The sequence below is a fragment of the Lutjanus erythropterus genome, chromosome 13, assembly GCF_056507025.1.
Source record: "Lutjanus erythropterus isolate fLutEry1 chromosome 13, fLutEry1.hap2, whole genome shotgun sequence".
NCBI classification, from domain to species: Eukaryota; Metazoa; Chordata; class Actinopteri; order Lutjaniformes; family Lutjanidae; genus Lutjanus; species Lutjanus erythropterus.
The window spans coordinates 16,970,590-16,994,121 of NC_139329.1; the positions used below are offsets into that span (position 1 = coordinate 16,970,590).

A 23,532-nucleotide genomic window follows, 5' to 3' on the forward strand; every position below is an offset into this window, starting at 1 on the left:
ATGGAGAAAACGTGTGAGCCACAGGCCAGTTAAGTCATCATGCATGATAAATGACAGTAACACGAAGCAAGAAGCCACAATTCAGTGTGCGCACGTCTGTGGTGCCGTTTCGTAAAAAATGAGTAAGACACTGATGAGTCCACACAGATTTTTCACTGTTGTCATGTCATGTTGTCTACATCCACGAGTGTTATATATTTCCTTTTTCTCTTTCATTACAAACATTTACAAAGATAATTATGACAGCCTTAGTATTAATGAGCAGTTAAGTACGTCAGGGCTAGAAATGCTGAAGCCTGTATAAAGTCAGTGGTCCTACGTTTGTGGCTGGGTTCTCATACGCACGAGCCCAGAATACAATAAGGTGCAAATCATCTCTCTAGGTTTGAAGGGACTGTACAGCTTGATAGATAAATCACCTTGATCAAATGCAGGCAATGACACAATACTTGTGATCTCTAAGGTTTAGAAATAGTGCTTTTCCTGTGCCAATCTGAGGTAGACATAACAAAATCAATGCAACACAAAAAGAGACAGGTGTTCTTGAGAGATAGCAACTGAGATGGTTCATTTTTTAAGCATAAAGAGTTAATTTGATAATCCAAAGTCTGAAACAAGCTGCTTCTTTGCAAAATGCTATGACAGCCTGTGTTGTCGCCTGGCTTACAGTGTTTTCATCGCCTGCTCCGGTCTTTAGACAATTGCACAAAAAGATCTTAATCTGTCAACAATTATAAATTATACAAAGCAGGAATTCACTTTTACAGTGTCCTCAGGACCGACACTATCGGCTGCACCTGAAAGCAGCACCGTCATCCCCGAACAATGTGCCAGAGAGATACTGAGGTTCTGAGCAGCCCACATTCATACAGTGCATCTCAGCAGACGAACACAGCAGGTCTAAAACACTAAAACACACACTCTGTTACAGCAACACAGCCACAGTTATTGCTTCAAAGCAGAGCACACACACACACACACACACACACACACACACACACACACACACACACACACACACACAGCTCCAGCAGTAGTCAGTGCTGTCGAGCGGAGACAAGCAGCAGGGGAAAAAAAATAAAATAAACATGCAGGCACCTTCGATGACTGCAGAAAGCACCACAATTCGCAGAAATGAACACGTAAAGAGAAATGTGGCACAGCAAGAAACAACGGACTGTACATAAAAGCCTCTCAGATGGTCAGACATGCCGTGTTCAAGATAAAAATGTAGGACCCTGTGATTTAAAACTCAAAAGCTTTCAACGAGACACTTATAAAAAATACTGAAATATGAAACAAACTCATCTCGGCTGTATTCCTGCTGCCTGCTGACATTCTTTGGTCATGAAATTAGGTTGAAAACATTAATTTCAACAAATACACAAACACGCTGCCACACAAAGGAAACATGCAGTAACTCGATTTGATCTCAAGTCCTATACAGAAAATCGCTGGTGCATAAATGGACTGATTAATTGTTCTGTTTTGTTTTTCTTTTTTTTTTCTTTTCTTTTTTTTTTTTTTACAGTTTTATAGTACAGAGTAAGATCCTAAAATCTCACTATTTCACTTCTGCTGTAATACACTGTACAAAAAGGATCTAGTGCTCTTTCCCGGTGTGAATTTACAAAACGTAATATATAATCTTTCTTTTAAAATCTCTACTTTATATTTTCATTAAAGCTACAGTTGGTAATTTAAAAAAAAGAAGTCATATTTGCTGAAACTGTCACTACATCCTGACAGTTGTACATGAGACGAATAATATGTGAAGAAAATCCTAGAGCTCCTAACAGCTTTTTACGCTATGCCTGATTGGATGAAAGCAGCCCAAACAGGTTCTCTGCTCCTGCGTAATGATTCCACCCCTTTCTGGGTGAAAACACTCAGTTTGACTAGTGGTCAATACAAATTCTGAGGTCTTTGCCAGTTTAAATGCATAAAACCCACATCACTTTTGAACTATTAGGAACCTAAATCCTCTCTCCAGTCAGGTGAGCAATTATGTCTTTGCTGATCATCAACTGGCATCATTGCATAAAGGAATTAAAGAAATAGGGGCTGATGATTCTCTTTTCAGTCTGCCTCCAGAAGTGACATATCCTAACATATTTAATTACCTTACTGAATTTCCAGGTAATGTATTTGTCACCACCAACAACAACACAACTTCCAACCCAAAGCAACGGTATCTAACGTCCTCTTTGCCTGTCCCAGGTCGATGTTGTTTTTGTTCGGGTGTGGAGATTACCAAGACAGAGTGGAACCAAATTTTCTCACATATCTGTCTCACGAGCAAATACGACAAAAAGTTATTTTTATACAAGCTATCAACTGTAGCTTTAAATCTTTTCCACAAACATCAAACTTCAGCTGATAAACTAACAAGAACTGGTCGCCTTGGTTTAGGCCTAAATGAACTGTTGACAGCACGGAATTCTGTTTGAGCACAAATAACAATTTCCCGAAGGCAAATTTGAAGTAAATGTTCTTCAAAAAACATTTTCCGCATTAAATACAGTATCTGAGTTAAACTGAATAAAATATTTTCTGATTTCGGATTAGTTTTCTTGCTCTAAAAATCTGAATTTTAACTTCTTGGTGATCAGATTTATGCAGTTACACACAGAAAATGTCAAGTTTGACAAAACAGTTGCCTGCATGTACCTTTGTAGGGCAGCAGTGATTTTCAACATCACTTTTACAATATTTACTTCCCTGGTCACCCTCACAGTGTCACACTGACCTTCGACCTCCCGATGCCAAACATTTTACAACATACAGAGGAGCCACCTTGCAATCGCCAAACAACGATGGAGATGTGAACAATGAACTTAAAAGAGAGAAGGATGGTGTTGAGTTCTCACTGTCTCCGCTCTCTGGCAGTCCACAGGAGTAGCAAAGGCACAAAAACAGATACAGACAATCCCAACCAATCCCACCAAAATTCCCATCACATGGCTCTGGTGTCTCTACGTTAACACCCTCCACACAGAGCCACAAGTCACATGCAGGTGGGAGTCCTTGTACTGGGTCTGTCCTTTATAGTGCACATTAAAATATGACAAAGACACGCCTTCTTCTGCCCACTGGAGTAGGAAGGGGGAGAGAAAGGGGGTAAGGAGGGTGTTTTGGGGGAAGAAAAGGGATGAGAGAAGGAAATCAGCCTTGGAGCTCCTCAAAGCATGTCTCACAGACCCGTACTGGCTTTTTTGAGGACGGTGTGAGGGCGTTCCTCGATGAGCACTCGGCGCAGAAAATGTTTCCACAATGTCTGCAATGGTGCTGGATATTCACAGAGGAGGAGGAGGGAGATGGTGTGTGTTAATGTTACAAAATTAATTAATTAAATGTGTCCCATTGCCTGCAAGTGTCAATCCTTAAAGGCATGGTAGTGATTTTTTGATGTGAGGTTGTATGAGTTACTTATCAATCAACAGTGTATTAACTATAGTAGATAGCAGTCGATACCCCCCAGTTTGGAAAAGCAAATATTGTTCTCTCCAAACCAACCCAACTCCATCAGTCACCTGCAAGTTACCAGAACAAGTGATTAGCTGATCTACCAACACCTTGATATGTTACTGTGTTTGTGTTATTGTGTGACTTTGGTGAATCACAGAGGTCACACAATAACAAACATACTATCCAATCAAGGTCACAGAAGACCAGTAACTCCTGTGTTCTGTGAGGTAAAATTACTAATGTCACCTATGGAGATTGGTTGGTTTTAAAAGAGCAATATTTGGCTTAAATAATGATAGTTTACTGTCAGACAAAAAGCTGTCTCATGGCAATGTAAAGTGGTGAAAATATTCTAAATATAGCATACACTTAAAACTGATGGTTTTAGATGACTAAAATACATTTTGCTGCTGACTCTGCCCACAGTGGTACATTACTCAGCTTTCTACACCAGTACTTTTACTGTTTCTCCAAATTTGGGGTGTGCCAACTGCAATCTAGTGTGGGTAAAATACTGACTATGCATAACTACCTCATAAAAAGTCACTCTGAAATAACGTGAATGATCCCTTTAAGACTAAGTCCATTCTTACCTTCCTGACAGTGACAGAAAAGCCCTTCCCACAGGCCATGCAGTTCTGTACTTCATGATCTTCGGCCCACTTCCTGGTCAGAGACTGTGACTGTTTGATCTAAAAGCAACAACAGCAGAGTTACAATCACAGCATCTAACTTTATTTGCAGTATAATACAATAAAACATAAGCTAAGATAAACTGTTGACAATTGCTGTGCATCACTGCCAGTCATAACTGTGCTTTCTCTTCAATTTGTCAAGTGTTTCACAACTGACCTGGAGCGACTGGTTCTCTCTGCCGAGCTCCTGCATGGCTGCTGTCGTGTCGTCCAGCTTCCTCCTCAGCTCCACCACCTTGGCTTGCAGTTTCTCTATCTCGCCTTCACCTTTTACACACCTGAAACACAGCCACAGGACATTTTTGTGTACATGTTCCTTGATTAGTGGCTCAGGAGAATTTCCAACGGGCTGCACGATAGATTTGTTATTTAATATTTTCTGTTCAGAGGGGTTATAACTTGTCATCTAAGCCACTTTTATTTTAAATAATCTAAAATGCGTGTTTATGCTTTCTCTTATGTCAGGAGTTTACCCAAAACTAGTGGTTTTGGCGATTAGACGTTGCTGTCGGGTGGTTTGTCAAAGATGCTAGCAAAGCAACACGGTACACAAAAATAATAACAACAACAACAACAACAACAACAAAAATAAACAAATTTGCAGATTTTATATATCCCTGCAATTCGAATCATTTACTAGTGACTGTTGTTAACACAATGTCATGTTGATTTGGTCAATACACTACAAGAAGGAGCTGTATTCAGGGCAGAGCCACCGTCTGATAAACCACAGTTAACTTCACCTGAAATTTATGTTTGCAGGCGATACAGTCTTGAGCATAGTTTATATAATGTGTAAAACAGCACTGTAGACATGATAAGTAACTATCAAACGTGCAGAGTAAAATGGCCTTCCCTTCATTTAGAATTTAGACATAATAGACTTGAACCTGCTGACTCACACATGTAGTCAGCCCTCCATGTTCTGCTACATCTGTCCTAATGGATGTCTTCTTGCCTAACGATTCTAAATGTTCTGAAGTGTGCTGCGGAGGCACGTGTAACACCCTAATGTAATAATGAATTTCACATCATTTTAATTATCATTTATTATGCACAAGGAAATGAAGTTCTTTCAAAATTGAGACTAAATGAGCGAATTTAAATTTGTAGGAGAGATGTGGGCAAAACTAACCCTGAAGCAATGTTCAGCGGCAGCTCTTAAAATAAAGAAGATTTTAATCAAGTTATCAAACCAAAATGAGGTTCGCATAGCCTACATGTTTTTTTTTTTCTTCTTGGAACTGAAACCAAGTGCTTGTTTTAAAGGGATGTGATGGATACATTGGAAAATTCTGGTGACTTCCAAGGCCTGCACTGGATGCAAATGTTTTTGATAATCTGAAAGTGTATTTTAGCCACTTAAAGGCCCACCTAATAAAATCGATATCAATATAAGTGAACACTAGAATATTTTCTCTGCTTTACTGTCAGCTTCCTTTTCCGATGGGAAACTGCCATTATACGTATATCTCATTTGCTCAACCAGACTCCTTTTGTCATTTTACCTTGTAGAACACGGGGGCTTCAGATCTATCACTGCCTTCATCGGTTAGTTAACGTTTTAAAACGCCAAAAGTAACTCGTGTTCTCCTAATGTAAAAATTGACGGTGGAGTCTGGTTGGTTTGTAGAGAGCGATATTTGGTTTAAAATGATAAAGATATTTTAGGCTGCTAAAATACATTTTCCTTCCGACCCTCTCCACAGCATTGCTACAGTGCTTAACTCCCCACACTGGTACTCCTGCTGCTTCTCCAAACTGGGGGGGTGCAGAGTGCCATTTACTGGAGGTAATGTGCCAACCGTGGAAAAATACCTCATACAACCCCACTTCAAATAATCTGAACTACCGTTTAAGGCCAATCGAGAACACAGACATATTTAAAGGCAAACAACATCAACTCACCTTTCCAAAAGAGCCCGTCTCTCGTCCTGATTGTTCTGGACGGTGGCCTCCAGCACAGCGATCTCGCCTCTCAGCTCGTCCGTCTGCTTCTCCAGCTCACCGACTCTCCGCTGGCTGCCCTGCCACTCTCTCTTCAACGTGGCCACATTTTCATTCAGAGCTGTCACCTGCACACTCATCTTAGCTTCTGCCTCCTCCCCACGCTTCACAAGCTCTTCTCTGGCACGCTTCTCGGCCGACTTTGGAAGGAAGTATTGATTAGAATGGGACATTTAATTCAATCAGTTGCAATTATCTGGTTTCCCAATTATTTGGGATTCAGCAGATGGACCTACCAACTTATCCTGGACTTCCTTGGTTTGAGCAAGGAGCTGCTCCTCTCTCTGATTCCTGCTGTCAGTGGTGGCCTGGTGCTCTTTCTTCTCCTTCTCAAGGGAACTCTGTGCTGCCTCCACCTGACCCTGCAGCTCCAGTTTCTGCTGGATCAACAGTTGTTTGGCTTCCCGCAACTCACCCAGATCCTGAAAGGTAATAAAAATGTAGCCCATATTTGGCCATGTGATGGCTGGTTACAAACATTCTCTCAGGACAAAAGCAGTGCCTCATTTCTGAAAATGAGTTTACAGATGGGGTTAAACTTTGAGCTTCAGATCAATTTTAAGGCAGCTTTGAAGGGCTGAAAGTCCAGGCTCACGTCAAATTGTTGACTCAAGCATGCTTATAACTTTGAAGAATGTGGCCCTGATGACCTGCGGTATCCCTGAGTTAAGCTGTTTACATAAGACACAAAGCATGGGAAACAGGTCATGTAAGCCAGTATGGGACATAAAATGTCAGTCTCCCGCCCAGGCTTTGACACATATTATTAACAGCTTCTCTGGAGTATATTCCCCTTTAAATCAACAGAAAGACATCATGCAAGAACATTTTCATATTCTTATCTTAAATTTCTCTTACTTTTTTTTAGTACGATGGGCTCGTCTGAATGTGCCGCGTCAGATTCAGTAAACACTCCTAACTCATATAAGTGTGTAAACTGTCCACCTATATGAATTTGAGGGCATTTTCATGAGAATCATGTATTAGCATAATTAATGCCTCAGCTATACCATACAAGGCTCTGCCTCCTGTCCCATGTGTCAGGAAGCGTTCATTCACGAAAATGGGAGTGAAAATAAGAACTTAATGGTTTCAGAGATTGAAGTCCTGTTTTCAGAGACCCAGACAGGAAAGTCTGGACCATTCGTAAAATGTGCTCATAGATTCAAAACATGAGAAAATTGATGACCAAGACAAGAATCTGTTCATCGATAATGTGATTTGCTCTTGCATGAGGCCCTTTGTTGCCAGTTACTGCTTCTTATGAGAAGTGACTCACCTTCTCACTCTTCTCTGTCAGTGCTTTTAATTCAGAAGTCAGTTTGGTGTTATTCTTTTCCAGGACACTCTTGGCTTTGTTCAGCTCCTCCACTTTACTCCTCTCCTTCTCCAGCTCCTCCTTTACTTGACCCTAGGTGATTAAGAACAATTTAATATATGTGACTATCATCATACCAAGTCATATGAGTGTTTTACATCTGTATGTGTTCATCTGTTAGTCCAACCTGCTGCTTCTGGAGTTCCTTCAGGGTTTGTTCTTGCTGTTGGAGCTTCTGGTCCCGTTTTGCCAGCTCCTGCTCCAATGAGCCCCGGCCTGCCTGCAGTTCTTTGATCTGAGCCTCTAAACCCGTCTGGTGGGTTCGATTAGCAGCCAGCTCCTCCTGAGCCAGGTTCAGCTTCTCCTCTGAAGCCTACAGTCAGAGGAGGGGCGCAAGTTACTCAGTGAGGAGAGTCAAGACAGACATCAATAAGAGAAGCTATATGCAGGACTACAGGAACAGCTCAAAAGAGCAAACATTTTAACAAGTCTGTCCAGAATCATCAGCATGTTTTTTTTTGTCTTAGTGACTAATGGGGACAAAACATTTTGAAATTGATCCAGTATTGAGGAAGACAGCTGCAACCACCAGCAGCAAAACGGACAGCAGTGTAATCTCTACGGGTAACTGCGAATCATTGCAGTAAGTCTATCAAAAGTACTTGCTTTTACCAAAAGGTTTAAAAGTGTCTGACAATATCATGAAAGTAATCATTTTTATTACGCTTGATTTAAAATCTGAACTGAACTGAAACAAAATAAAACTCACCAAAATTGTCTTGGTTCATCTTTCCACTTTTCCAACAATCAACAACTCTGGTTTTTCACAGATTTAGAGATGAAAATAGTGGGAGTGGAGGAAAAGAGGTGAGACTTCAGAGATGCAGCAGGGAGAAACAGTGTGCACAGACAGAATATTTTCACATCTGACACTGTGAATTAAGAGTTTATTTTAACCAAACCAGAGCTGATGATTGTCAGCACAGTCGAAAGATGAATCAAGATGGTTTTGGGGAGTTTTATTTTGCTTTTGTCATGCGTGAATGAAGTGTGTTTTGTGATGATAATATTACTGTTTTTGTAAATGAAGCCTGGTGGCATTGAGGACGGTAATAAAATTGCAGTTTCTGGTTAAACAAAACATATCTTACTCTTCAACAAAAAGATATATCCTGTAAGGATCCTGCTGATAATGTTGTAAGACACAAATAGTAACAATCTTTCATTTGTCTCTGTGTAATTTCCCATGAGGATTTCATTGCAGCTGAATTTCACTTCTGCCAGCTGCAGTGTTCAATACTAGAGCAATTTCCAGATTGAAAAAAATTGACATTACACATAAAACCACCTCTGAGAAATCTTTAAAAGTGATGCAGCACGACAGCTTTACTGTAAATTCCACATTTAACAAAACCGCCTTAAATGAAGCCATTATGAGTCTCTACTCCTCCAGCCCTTCCTGCATTAACCTACCTTCAGGTCCTGACGCAGGGCAGAGACCTCAGACTCTTTGCCGTAGAAGTCAGACTGGAGCTTAGTGAGGCTTTCCTGGCTTTGTGCCAAGGCCTTCTGCAGCTCTGTTGTCCGACTCTTCTCAGAGGCCAGCTCCTGGCCGAGCCCTGACACCTGCGTCTTCAGCTTAGTCTCCTCTCCTGCCTGGAGACAGGAGTCAAATACACCACACATTCAGAAACACACACGAGACATAAGAATGTCACTGGCTTATATAAGTTACTTCACAACAATCCTGCAGAAAACATGTATTTGTATCTAAAAAAAAAAAAAAAAAAAAGAAAAGCTACTTGCCTTCTTTGTATTAACTTCCTGTAACTCTGCAACTTGGCCCTTCAGTTTCTTCATCTCCTCCTCAAAGGACCCCTGGGCCGTCTTAAGTTGTGCCCGCAGCTTCTCCAACTGATTCTCTTTTTCCTTCAGCGCCTCTTGAGTCTTTGAGTGCTGCTGTTCCACTGTCGTCAGCTGCACTTTCAACTTTTTCTCTGCCTAAAATATTTGGACACAACACAGCAGGTATTTAAGTGTTACATTCAAAACAATCATGTCTGATCCATTACATTTTTGTCCAAGCAGCTTACCTCTGTCATTTGCTCCAACTGCTCTTTAGATTCTTTCAGTGCCTTGGTGATGGCCTCGTTATTCTTAAGAAGATCCTGTCTGGTCTTTTCATTTGACTTTTCCTAAGGATTAGGACAGATTAATGTTGTCAGTATCCTGGTGTTGTACTCAGGTGGCTTGTTACTCTTTGTTGCAAGACAAATTTCCCCAAACTTGAAGAAGAACATTGGAGTGACCTACCTTCTCCTCCATTGCTGACTTATGGTTCTTCCTCTCCGTGTCCAGTTGACTCTGACTTTCTTTCAGAGCCTTTTTAGTCTTTCCTAGACTCTCCTGCGTAGAGGTGAGCTCTTTCTTTTGAGCCTCTTTCTCCTGCTGGACCTTCTGTAAGTCTGCTGTCAGGCTTTGAGCTTTCCTGTCTAGCTCTGCATGCTTGGTCTTACCCTCCTCGGTCACCTTGTCTAGGTTCACCTTCAGAGCAGCTTTGTCCTGCTGACTGCGCTCCAGCTGCTGCTGAATGTCACTCAAAACCGCTGCTTTTTTCTTTAATTCTTCTTGTAGTGTTGTAGCCCTTAACAGTGGAAAAGAAATTAATGTTAATCATGCAGTGGCAAAACAACAACAGCAGCTTATGGATGTCAATAAAATCCACTTACAAAGGTGAGTGACTGTTGCATAAACATTAGTTTATTCCTTACATTTTAATAAAGCTAATACACCACTTTTGTTAAATTACTGATTCTGATTGGTGAATTACGCTATTCTGCCACAATGACCCGCTCACTGTACATTATCCATTACGTAGTTTATCTCACCCTGCTTTCTCTGCCTCGAGCGAGTGCTGCAGCTCCTTTGCTGTCCGTTTAACCTCGGACCCCTCCTTCTGCAGCTTCTGCACTTCTTGCTGCATCTGGTCTCGTGTTGCCTGCAACTCCCCAACCTGAGACTCCAATTTCTGTCAGATCAAGTACAGATCAGTACAAGAGGAAAAACCTTCTAAGTAATTCTCCTAACATCAAGGACTAAGAATTTTGACTAAACACAAACCTTATTGAGTCCTTCCAGCTGTTCTATACGCTGCTCTGAGGCCATCAGTTTGTCTTTGCATTCCTTCAGACTGGTTTCCAGCTGTGTGCTCTGCTCCTGTCTCTCCTTGAGCCTTTGGGCCTGCTCCTCCACCTTCTTCTGAACTTTATTCAACTCCTATACAAGATGGTGTGTTTGGGTGCAGGTAAAGCAGGGGAAAGGAAGAAAAGAACACATAAGTAAAGGAATGATCGATATTTTCATAGGAAATAAATATGACACATTACAAGGGTCAATGTGTTGCGTTTTAGACAAATTTTAACATAAATGAAACAAACAAAGCACTAACCTGTTGTTTGTCCTGCAATGCATGCTGCGCAGTCTCCAGGCTGTTCTCCAAGTTAGCCTTCTGTGCAGCCTTAGCAGCTTCTGCAGATAACAACATCTCTGTCTTTGCCTTTAGCTGAAGAGAAACAGACCCAAACAGTTATTCTCTAAAAACAAATTTACAAAAATACTGTATAATAAAATCTGTGGGACAACATGCTGTTTTTGGATCCCTCCACCCATGACAGATTTTAAAGTCTACGTACTCTGATTGAATATCAACTCCCCCACTATATGTTACTGAATATACATTACAAAGAGGCTTACCTGAGCATCCAGCTGCGCTACTTTCTCTTTGCTGTCTGCGAGCTGGGCTGTGAGTTCAGTGACGGAGGTCTCCAGGGTTTGGGCTCGGTCCTGGGCTGAACGCACCAGGGTCTTCTGCTCCTGGACCTGCTCATGGAGGTTATCCTGGGCTTGCTTGTTGCTCTCTGATTGGTTCTTCAACTTGTCTGTCAGTTGTGTGACCTTTAAAACCCAGATACACAGAAACACACATACACACACACTCATCTCAAAAATGACCAACAGTTCCATATTTTTTCATCTATGCTGCAGGTTTAATTCTGATGGTACATCTTTTAGTTCATGTGTCTTTTGTCATATCACTACAGAAAACTGACTGCAACATGAACATGAACTACGTGTGTGTGTGTGTGTGTGTGTGTGTGTGTGTGTGTGTGTGTGTGTGTGTGTGTGTGTGTGTGTGTGTGTGTGTGTGTGTGCGCGCACCTGGTCTTGTAGTGCATGGTTTTTCTCTTTCAGCTGGTTGAGCACAGCTGTTTCTCCCTCCCCGGCCTGGATCTTGGCACATAAGTCCTCTCTTTCGGTTTCCAGCTGAGTCACAATGTCCTTACTCTTCTGGAGCAGAGCCTCCAGATTCTGGATCTTCTGGTCCTTATCTCCAATCTGACGCAGAACCTGCTCCAAGTCATTCTACAGCATGAAGGAAAGCCAGCACAGCAGAAAGGTTACACTGGGTTTTCATGTTGGGGTTTTATGTTGTCTGTGAGGTATATATAAAGATGTAGGAAACACCAGTTTTCACACAGGCATACTGCACCAGTTTTTTTGTTTGTGAATGGAGAAAATGTTATCAGGACAATGTGAAATATAGATAATAATAATTAGGGTTGCACAAAATGTTTTTTCTTTTTTTTTTCCAAAAACTATTTTGTGACTATTTTCAACAGATATCTGATAACTGCAATATGTTATTCTTGATGTTCTTGCACAATTATGAATCAAAAACTGATGACCTATCTAGAGCTAGTGTTTGTTTTTTTTCCGTTCTTGCCTACTGTATAACCCTGACGAGGACCTGCACTCTTTGTAGATATACAGGGCTCATTCTAAGGCAATGAAAACACAACAATTCCTACTTTAAGGTTATTATACACTGATGAAAACATACTGATGATTATTATATTCCAATTCTTACCGGGCCCTTTAATGATACAGGACAGCACAATGGACAAGCTTAAATTTATATCACACATTATTCCAAATAGAAACATTTGGTGGTTTTAAAACTCACTGTACGGCACAGCCTCTCTTGCACATTTAAGCTGTCCAGTTTTGTTACCAGAGATTTTTTTTTTCTTGTGGACAGTACCTGTGCTTCACGGAGTTTGCCATTGGTGTTTTGCTGTAGCACCTGCAGCTCCTGGTGCTGCTGCTTGGCTTTTTCCAGCTGGTGTTGCAGGTCTGTGTTCTTGCTAGCACTCTCCTTCAACTGTAGAAGAAAAACAGAGAACCCCTTTTATTTCTTTTCCACTGCATGAATTGGCAACTTCATAAGCATTTTGTGAATCTCATTGTTTTTAGCTTGTTCTTTTATTATCCTATGTTTATCCTATCTGCATGGATTATTGATGCCACTGTGTTCACTCAAATAAATCTAACCTGAACTACACTTGCAGATCTCACAGCATGAACCAGATCTTACAATACACACATGCAAAAATCACACATTTATGGAGAGATGTTCTGTGACACTAATTCAGTTTCTTCTGATGCCTACCTGTTCTTCAGCACGGGACAGTTTGAGCTGCAGGTCGGCTGCTTGCTGCTCACGGTCTTTTAGTTTCTCCCCAGACAGCTGCCTCTGTTCTTTAAGGCGACCTTGCACCTCACCCAGCTGCCTCTCTGCTTCCAGCAGTTTGGCGTGCAGCTAGGAAAAGAGCAGAAAGAGGGATGATGATTAAGATGGAGAACACAAGTTGTCAACATTAATAACAGCAAGAAATATGGCAAAAGGAATGTCTGGAATACTCAAAATAACCCTCTCTGCTTCCACTATGGGCCCTTTAATATATCACCCACCTTGTAGTTGTAATGAACAAAATCAGCACTTTAATGTTGTTTTCTTCTTTTGTCACCCTTCTGTTTATTTATTGTTACAGTATGTCATCCTGTCTGCAGTAGTCTGTGTGTGACCTTCGTCCGCCCTACTTACCTGACTGATCTCAGTCTGCTGCAGAGCACCATAGCTCTCTTTTTCTTCCCTTTGCTGCTCCAACTGTTTCCTCTCAACCTTAAGCTCTGCGTGCTTCACCTCCAGCTCCCCAATCTCACTCTTCAACTTTGCCACCTCCGTGGCCCTCTCTCCGAGCTCTGCCTGGGCCTTCTGCAGGGAGGCCTCGGCCCCCGTGGCTCGAGCCTGGAGCTCTTGAACTTCCAGATCCCTCTCCCTCAGACTGCCTTGAACTTCCTTCTTAGCCGCCTTCTCTGCTCCAAGATGCTCCTCCAGTTCCTGATTCTCTTTCTCCTTACATGCAAGCTTTTCAGACAGGCTCTATGAGGAGAAGAGAGGACAACATGCAGCAAAAGAACACAGAGATTTGGGAATTATGGGGGTGAAAGATGTCCAGAAGTAGAATTGAATGCCAGTGAGCAAATCAGTGAAAAACAAAACAAAAGCCAAAAGCTTTTTCTGATTTCTGGGAGCAGGGTCTCATGGAAAAGAACATAGATTGACAGTGTTTCAGACGTTAAAGGAACACTTAAGAGTCTTTGAAGTGGACTTATATAGGAATTGTATTAGAATACTCTCACTTCTTTACTTTGCTTTCAGACAGCCTTTAATGTCAGGAAATGGCCGTTATAAGCCAGTTTTCACTCTCTCCCAATCAACCAAACTCCACAGGTGAAATCAGTAATTTTACCTTGCAGAACACAGGAGTTACTGGTCAGCTGCCTTGATACGTTAGTTTGTTTGTGTTATTGTATGACTGGTGTTTTAAAAGGATTGTTTGGATTCACAGAAGTCACACAATATCATAAATTTAAAAAATAAACACATCTAGGCAGCGATGGACCACAAACTCCCATCTTCTGCAAGGTAAAATTAGTGATTTCACCTTTGGAGTTTGGTTGGTTCAGAATGATTGATAGATCATCTGACGGCAATGTAAAAATATTCTAAATATAGCTTCACCTAAACTGATATTTAGTTTTTAAGGTGGGCTTTTTTTTACATGGTTAAAATACCTTTTGCTGCTGATCCCGTCCCGTTCTGTGGCCTCTCTCTGTTTCTCCTAACGATGAGTGGCTTATACAACCTTACATCAAATAAAAACTACCTTTCATTGGGAATTGTTTGAGTTTTTAATTCACAGTGGAACATGATCCATTTGTCTTTTCTAAATTAAACGGTTGGCGTGATGTGAGCTGCAACAAGGCACAAACACCCCTAACCCATGTTATATAAGCTATGGAAAAGAACAGTCGTCTGTCAGGAGTCAAGAGTAAGGTGAGGTATGGCATTTCTAGGGGAAGGTTTACAATACGAGACCTGCAATACTGCGCTATGTGCAGAGCACTTGCCTTGGCGTTGGCAGTAAACTTGGCAACAGGGTGATAAAGAACACAATGTTGTTAATAGTGGAGCGTGCTGTTAACTAGGGAGCGTGACAGGGCACCTGGACGTCACAGACCCCCCATAAACCTCTTCAGGCACCACAGCAGCTGGGAAACATTATCAACCCTCTCTAGACATGTTCTGTTTTTACCCACTCTTCTTTTGTTCAACCCTCTTCCTTTTCATGGTCTTGTTGCCATCATTCTCTCGTGTCACTGTCACCGCTCCCTGCTGGGTCTGTCCTCTCTAATCCTGGAGTTACAGACCAATGAAAGCCCTGCGGTTGTTCACCTGTCTGTTCTTAGTCCTGGTCCTCTGTGTCTCACTGTCTGCTGAATCACTTTTGTGTCTGTTCTCATGTGATGAGTATCTGTATCAGGTCTCAGGGTATCCTGTTGCGAGGAGAGGCATGGTGCAGAGGGCATCATTCTGTAGATCCAGCGCTGTAATCCCCCCCTCTTACCCGGAAACCTACTTGGCTGGGATGGCATTGATGTGCCTGACATGGGAGGATTTAATCTCTGGCGGGAAGCCTGTGCCTCATTCCTCAGTTCCCATTTCACCAGCACAGTTACCTGTGATTGCATTTCACCCCAAGTGACAGAGCTGGTACGGCAGAGATCCCCCCCTGCTGGTTTAATTATAGGTCTGCGTGTGATTTTTTTTATTTATTTATTTATTTATTTTATCAACATGTCATGGTTGCCAAAGAAGGCTGGTGACAGCAGGGCGTTGTGACAAGGCCTGATGCTGAGCAACAGAGGAAGGTTTACAGAAACTGAGATGGCATGTTCTGCACTTGAGGGGCCTCTGGCAAGGCTTGTTAAAATTACTGGAGTAAAAGTAAATCCTACACAATCTAATCCAATTATAGAGGAAGGTATCTCTGTCTGTATGTCTGTATGTATTTAATTAGCATATCTCAAGAACCGTTCATCCAATCAACTTCAAACTTGGCAGGGTGGGGTCTGGGACTTATCAGAGCTGTCACTGTAGCAACAACATGACAGCACCATGCCCACCAAAGCATTATGTGTTAAAAGTAATTTCTATACCACTGCTGTTACGGTAACATAATGTTACATTATCCCATCTCATCTGATGTTGTCATTCGTCCATTTTACATTATCTGTTTACTCTGATGGCAATGTATGAGTGACAAAATGGCTTAAAGTAGCAGTACAGACTGTTATGATATTATTAATATTATAACAGAGCAGTGACGTCGTAAGTAGATGATGATGATAGCATGATTTGAGACAAGTTTTTGATGTTTATTTTGGGTTACTATGATAATTGTAGTTGTTTAGTGTGTGTGTGTGTGTGTGTGTGTGTGTGTGTGTGTGTCACCTGGCTTTGCTGCTGCAAATGATTCAGATTACTCTGCAGCTCGTGGATCTGTTGTGTGTAGACAGCTGCATCCTGCGGACCCTTCTCCAGCTCTGCCTTTAGTTGGGATACGGTCATCTGCAATAAAACAGACACACAAGTTACCCTCTTTTTGCAAGCAAGTTTGCAAGTTGAGTGTACATTGACAGAACTGAAGCACCACTGTGAAGGACTGAAATAAAAAAGAAAACCAGGCACAACATGGATTAGTAACATCCAGACATCAGGTGTACAAAAACCCAACAAAAATATGAAGTGGTACACACAAAAACTTTCTGAAGAACTTTTCAAACTTAGAAAAACTCAAAAGGATGAAACCAAATTTGGGGCCAACTTGAAACAACATATTTTACCTCCAGTTTACGAATCTTGAAGATTAAGTGAGTATTGGAGAAGGATACAGTATGTAAGGAGCAGAAGAAGAAGGGGAGGGAAAGAGAGACACAGACAAAAGGTAAGTCACGATACATGATACTGCACAAGGCCAATCTGCAACACAGAGCAAGGTGCTACTGGGATGACAGAACAAATAATCCAATTTATCACAGATTTACTGCACTTGATTACGCCAACATCCTGCTATGGCAGCAGTCCAGACCGAGGCCTAGATGTGGACCAACTGGCAAGTTAATCCAGAGCCCGCCCATACCTCCTGTCCTATTTATACAACATGTTATGAAGCATATCAGTTTTTTTTATTTTGAAATACATTTTCTATTCATCAAAAAATTGTTAATGACACTGAATATACAGTGCAGCTGCGGATCCTGTCCCCACATGAATGTGGTTTTAAAGGCCTATTTCAATATCTCTGACATCATTGTCATAGCAACATTAACTGCTTTAGTTGTTGCTGCTGAGTCCAAGCATTGACTTTACACCAGAGAAATAACTATCAGCCCCTAAACTGTCTTTCTTTCCACTAGGCTCTAGTGTATTTTGACTCTACTGACTGTCCTGAACTTGACCTGGATTAAAAATCAGATGCGGGCATTTGAGTAACAAATTTCAGAACCCCTGTTCTGTACAAAGAGGGTTTGGTTTGGTTTGGTTTGGTTTGCGCTGCACTGTTGCAGAGGCACAGGATGCCTGACCTGGAAACTGGCTGCTGACTGCAAAACCTTTGATGTATTCATACCGTGAATCTTAAAGCTCAGTTAATTACAACTACGGTTTCAGACTACTTACAGACTGCAACAAAGTTATAAAGCACTTATAATCTTGAGAGCTATTACATAATCAAAAACCAGACAGCTTTCAAACATATTCAGAATGTGGTTCTCCAGTGTGTAAAAAATGAGAACTATCTTTGAGATGATCTGCCAGGATATGCAGAAGAAAAGGGTTCAGGGCACTGGATGAAAAATGCAGGAAGTAAGGCGGCTGTATTATTCACCAGGCATTAATTAGTGAGAATTAGGAATGGGAACAAAGCTATCTGGTATGACATAACTATAGTGCAGTGGAACTGTTATTTCAGAGCTATTTAAGAGTCTTAAGAGCCATTTGTGCTAATAAGCACAGTGTGTGGCCTGAGCAAATGATGAGTGAAATGGAAACGGTTTAAAATAACAACTATACTATCATCCTAAGTACATTTGACCTTCAACACATTCAGTGTTTCATCCCCCTCACCTCTGAGGTAGTGTAATTAGCCTGCAGCTGCTCGTAGTGGTTTTTAAGACGTTCAGACTCCTCCTCCCTCTCGCGGGTCATACTGTCCATTAGTGTCTGGACCTGCACCAGCTCCTTCTGCAGCACCTCCACATCCTCCACTCCCGGTCGCTGCAGCTAGAGGGCAGAGCAGAGGCACTGTGTTAAAGCTGTGACAGACAGTGGGGACAACAGGCTTTATCAAAACTATATGTCCATAGCAATAGCTGAGCTGTCGATGTGCATATGAATAGTCTTGGTATCTTTTCATCACATGCGCAATACAAGATGTTTAATATAGGCTCGATGGATTTTAAATAAATAGGTAGATGCCATCTTGTCTCATTTAGTGTACAGACAGTCTGTATTCATAATGTATCTGGTCAACTTTCTCTTGCAGATTGGACTGATGGTTGCCAAAGATTAAATGTTGAGGCATGGAGTGAATTTTAGACCATTTTTACAGTATTCAATAAAAAAAATATATATATATTTAAGATCTTCCCAAACACAATTTAAGACTATTAAATATTTTTAGGGCCTTTTTTTAGTAGATGTGACTTTAAGATATGTTAAGACAAAAGGACCTGTAGCAACGCTGCATAAAAGCACAACATAACTTTAATTTAAAGCATGTTTTAGACCTTTTGATAAAAATTCTTTAAAGGAAGTTCTGTTTCATGTTTCCACAGCAACAGTGAAGGGATTGTTTGGGTACGATCTGCTTTGATTCTTTTACCACCAGCAGCTCAGAGCCAAACTGATTTCATGGTGTTGATTCAAAGTTATTCTTTCAAACTCCAGAGAACACACAAAAAAAAGTTATACACAATGTAGTATCAAGCCTAATGAGAAGAAACTTAGTGTGTGCTATACCAGTTCTGTTTGGAGTCTCTCATTCTCCTGCTTCTCTTTCTGTAGCTGTTCATTCAATTTGGCCAGCCTCTGGTCAGCAGCCTCCCTTAGGCTCTTCTCCTCATCATAGCGGGACTTCAGGTCTGTTGGATTCAACAATTTTTTAAAAAGTCAATTTAATGATATCCAAACCACAACAACACAAAAAACTCACTTGTGAAAACTGATTAGAGGAAAACGCAAATGCCATAAGGCTGTGCCAAACCAAGACTGAACAACTTACACAAGATAAAACACAATGGATGGATTGAGTTTAACAGTGGTGTAGTAAATGAGGCACACGCCTCCCAGTTCCCCGGCCCCACACTAACCTACTATCTCTGTGGCCAGCTGGGCAGCCTTCTGCTCAAACAGGTCTTTCATCTGCTTGATGTTGAACTTTTCTGTCTCCGCTTCATTCAGCTTCCTTTCGAGGACTGAAGAGAAAAGTGCACTACATATTAGATACCGATGTTTTCTATCAATTTCTCAGAGATTTTAAATATAATATCCCCTACCTGAATCCTCCGAGTCCATCTGTCCATCGTTCTGTGGAATCGAGGCAAAGAGAGAAACATGTACAGTAAGAGAAAACATTGCCATGATGGCGGATTAAACAGTATTTTATTCAGATAGGCAACATTTTATGAAATATGTTGAATGAATTACTTGCTTCAGTTGTCCTTGGACTTTGTCCAATTCTTTCTTGAGCTCCCCAGAAAACCATCGTTCCTCCTAATCAGGTTGAAAACAGACATACAATCAAGTCTTTGTATTATTTAACCATTTACACACCTCTTTTTGGTTCAAAAACTCAAATGTACCTTGAGAGAAGCATGCAGGTCCTGAACCTCTTGCCGCAACATTGTAAGGTCCTCCCTAAAAGGAAAAGAGTGTTCACAAAAACGCAAAATGTCAAATTCTGTCAAGTGCACCATGTAGTCTTTGTCATAATTAATGTAAGATCATTCTCTCACCGAGTGGGGGCCACATGAGCGGGCAGGTCTCCAGTATCATGGAACAGCTCATAGTGCTTGAACAGCTCCTCTGCAGAGTTGTGAGACTTCATGCACTGAGGACAGATGAAGCCCTGGACAAAGAAACACACCATTTTCAACCATGTGATATAACTTGTCAAACAGATGGAAAAAGCTACAAGTTGTCAATTAAGATAAACTAAGCATCCACGTTACCTCAGACGTCTGATCATGGTTAAGGTCTGTGCTGGGCTGCTCTGGTTCTGCATTCTGGGAGCCTCCCTTCCCAGGAGTCTGAGGAGGAGAAAAGAGACATGATTATCTTAAATGTATAAAGCACTATGTACACAAAATACAGATAATTATGCACAATAAATTAATGTGCTATATTCCCGGGATATTGGAACATTGCACAAATATACACCCCTGACTTTGATGTTTGTGTTCTTTACTTGTATTGTTTGCAATGTTTGCATGTTGGTAAATGCTGAACAGAAATCTATTTCACAAAAGAACAGCAAGGTTTCCCAGAAAAGGGAATTGTATCATGAAATGATCGCACTGTAGTATGTGGTGCCACCAGTTCAATACTCATTTTTCACACTATCTCTACAACAGTACCAGCTGTACTTTCTCACTCTTTTCCATCTGACAGCAAGCTGACAGACACACCGCTGCAGTGCACACATAGCCCCGCCTCCTTTGATAATGGTCATACGTGAATTAACTTGTTGACACTGCAGTGCTTAATGCACAGTACTACTAACTTGACTTAATTTCTAATCTTATTTAATTAGATAATTTAGTTATATTTAAAAGTGTCATCAAAAGAGAATGTTGTGTCAGTTCTTCACTGCAAAAAATTATACTGAATATCACTATTTTTCCGAAATATTGCATTGAAGTTAGAAATTCCAGTACCATGACATTACATGACAACACTATATGTATATGGATATGTCTTTGTAACGGTTCAACTCTTTCTCATTCTTCTTTGTAAAACCGCTAAAGCTTTGTCATGTTGCATGAATATCATGAGTGAACAGCAATTTTCAAATCCAGCCACAAATTCTCCACTGGATTGAGGTCTAGACTTAGCCAGCAAACCCACCGCACGATGCTCCCACTAACACGCTAAGTATGATGTCCAAATGCTCCACTTAGATCTCATCCTACCATAGAAACTTATTTCACTTTGTTTCAGAGTCTCCAATGACTTTGGCAAACATTGGCCAGATGTCATCTGATTTTTTTTCAGCAGCCACAAAGCTATGACTGCTGCAGCACCCCTGCAAAAGCATGTGCAGTGTGTCCCATCTGTGTTCACAGGCCTCACTTGTTCTTTTCATAGATGCACTGTATTTGGAGACAGCCTTACATTACATGGGAGAAGTAGACTTGAGTGAGGTCACTTCAAATCAGCCCAGGCAACTGGCCTGAAGCACAAACACATGAAGCTGATGTGCCACTGGTGGTCCATTCACAAAAAGGGTTTATTTGGACTGGTGACAGTCTGCATGAATGAATCAGGTGATTACGTGGGATTGTGTGTGTGTGTGTGTGTGTGTGTGTGTGTGTTGGGAGGGAGACTTTGAATCTTTCGGAGGCCTGATAAACACCACTTTGAAGGCAGGCTCAGCATTTGCATCATAGAACAACCTTTGACCTAACTCACACAAACTGCATACATAAAATGCCATTACATTTACCAAAATAAAAATTATACTAACCACAAAAAGTAAAATAAAGACAGAGGCATTCGCATAAATGACAATTTTACTCTTTTTAGGGACTTCATCAAACAGTCTTAAAATACATAGACAATGTGATTTTTGTCTTCCTGCTACACCATTAAGCTTAGAGTTTAAAACATGATGAAATCTCCATCAGATCTTTATCACCTTTGATCAAAATTTGCTGATTTTTAGAATAACTCTAACACGACACAGCAAATGTTTATGTCATTTTTCATTTTGTGATGAGTCTGGTTTGAATGGGTGTGTTGCTGCTTTAATTTCAAATTAATTCTTAAATTATTTTGTTAGCAAACATTTCACGAGCAATATAGTTATTTGCCAAATTATGTTTTGCATCAGTAAATTCAAATAAACAATGTACAGTGATGAGGGTGAGAACACGTGTTATAGAGGTTATCTTGTACGGACATAAATAAAGCTGTGTCTTAAGATCTTGGGCCCAAGAAAATTGATAACCACTGTATGAGAGAATGGACTCTCTTTAATCAAACTGTTTCCTGTAAGCCCGTGATGACGTCTGTTTTGATAGTTACATGGTTTGATTAATTAACAAGCTGCTAGGGTGCAGGATTATGTTAGGGGCGACAGAGCAAAACAGTGATTCTTCGCATACTGTCATCTCGTTTGGATTCTTAAACGTTTGCCGTAAAACCATATGAAGGTTACAGGTCCCTGTCTGTTAATTCCTGACCTAAATGCATAGCGTTTAAAGGTGAATTTTCCTGGTTACAAGGCCGGGACTTCAAAGTGTACACAGTGGTGCAGTTAACGTTGGCACTGCCCTGTGGGAAATGTAGTCCTACATAGAGGCTAGCTAAGCAGCTACCCTCTGTTACTCACTCATGCACCACTAGTAACAAGTTGACAAGCCCCATGTCATCAGTAACATTAATACAAGGTCAATTAATCAAAACACATTTTTCATGTTACGGTCAGCGAACTGGCACAGTATTTCCCAACAATCACTCTGTGGCTAACGTCAGCGTTAGCATGTGAGGATGAGTAGACGCTGAGTTAACGGTCACGTCTAGAAGGGAACCCTTGATTTACAAAATTCTCGCGAGATTTGTACGTGTTGTTCCAGCATTGTGTCATTGTGCACCTTGTACAGACTTAAAACAATTAATAATGTGGCAAGCGCTATGGTTAAACTGTGGGAAGGTTTGGATACAGAAAATATGTGTCTGTTTTTTTAGGGCAATATCATGATTTAGACGTAAATGCTACCTCTCGCGAGATCTTTCGCGAGTCTCGAGTTATCGTTTAGACATGACCTGAATTAACCTACTGCTATATCATAGCTAGCTAACCATGAAACGGAAACTAGGAAAATTAAATGAGTCAGACACCAAGCACGTTAGTTAGCCAAGTCATTCATTACTCGATTAATCCTGACAAGTTGGACACGTTAGCTCATTAGCCTGCCACTGCTTAATAGACAGGTACCAGCTTGCTACATCCCTGTCAACAGTAGCATCAATCAACCGAACCGAGTTAGCGGTTAAGCTAATGGCTAGCTCCCACACAAGGAGCGCTCGATATGATCACTCGAATCTGACGGAGAGGCGGATTTTTTCCACTCGAGAAACTTCCGTTGGCTAAAAACAAAAACACCGCCCACCCGCAACACACTGTGTTATAAAAGGTGCGTCTCCGTCGTGAAAACAGACAAGGATAGGCCTGTGTCTCCCAAGAAAAACGAATGGTTTTAGCCTAACGAAAGCGATACGGTTGACTTTGTTGCACCAGAGGCTTACCATTTGAAGTATCCGTCTTAGCATGGCCTCGGTTGTGTTTGTCCCGGACACAATCCAACCAGTCTTCCCAATGCAAAGTTTACGTCGCTGTACAACGAACACCTGACCGAGCTCAGGCAGCAGCGGCGAATGGGCGGGTCATGGAGAGGATGGTTAAAAAGCAGGACACACAGCATGGCTACATTCAAGATGACATAAAGTGCTGTAATACTGATTAAAAATGTGGCGATGGGGATTATCAGTAAACTTTTTATTTTTTTATTTTGGTT

The 23,532-nt window shown here is 41.2% G+C and overlaps 1 protein-coding gene across 2 annotated transcripts; it reads right to left on the bottom strand.

Moving 5' to 3' along the window:
- Positions 1-2,175: 2,175 nt before the first annotated feature.
- On the bottom strand, positions 2,176-23,422 carry eea1 (early endosome antigen 1). 2 transcript variants are annotated; one of them, XM_084735162.1, is made up of 30 exons: positions 23,264-23,422; positions 19,966-20,043; positions 19,750-19,862; positions 19,597-19,651; positions 19,442-19,507; positions 19,291-19,321; positions 19,105-19,209; positions 18,755-18,876; positions 17,861-18,016; positions 16,579-16,593; positions 16,187-16,303; positions 13,433-13,771; positions 12,998-13,147; positions 12,590-12,709; positions 11,707-11,910; positions 11,242-11,442; positions 10,937-11,050; positions 10,609-10,764; positions 10,377-10,516; positions 9,802-10,132; positions 9,582-9,683; positions 9,291-9,489; positions 8,962-9,140; positions 7,676-7,861; positions 7,450-7,581; positions 6,407-6,592; positions 6,072-6,310; positions 4,321-4,441; positions 4,062-4,160; positions 2,176-3,288 (listed from the first exon to the last, which is right to left on the bottom strand). In XM_084735162.1, the coding sequence occupies exons 1-30, from the start codon at positions 23,285-23,287 to the stop codon at positions 3,166-3,168; spliced, it is 4,203 nt and encodes a 1,400-aa protein (XP_084591288.1). In that variant the 5' UTR covers positions 23,288-23,422; the 3' UTR covers positions 2,176-3,165. The 2 variants fall into 2 exon arrangements, with proteins under 2 accessions (XP_084591288.1, XP_084591289.1); XM_084735163.1 differs by lacking the exon at positions 16,579-16,593.
- Between the last annotated feature and the right edge of the window lie 110 nt (positions 23,423-23,532).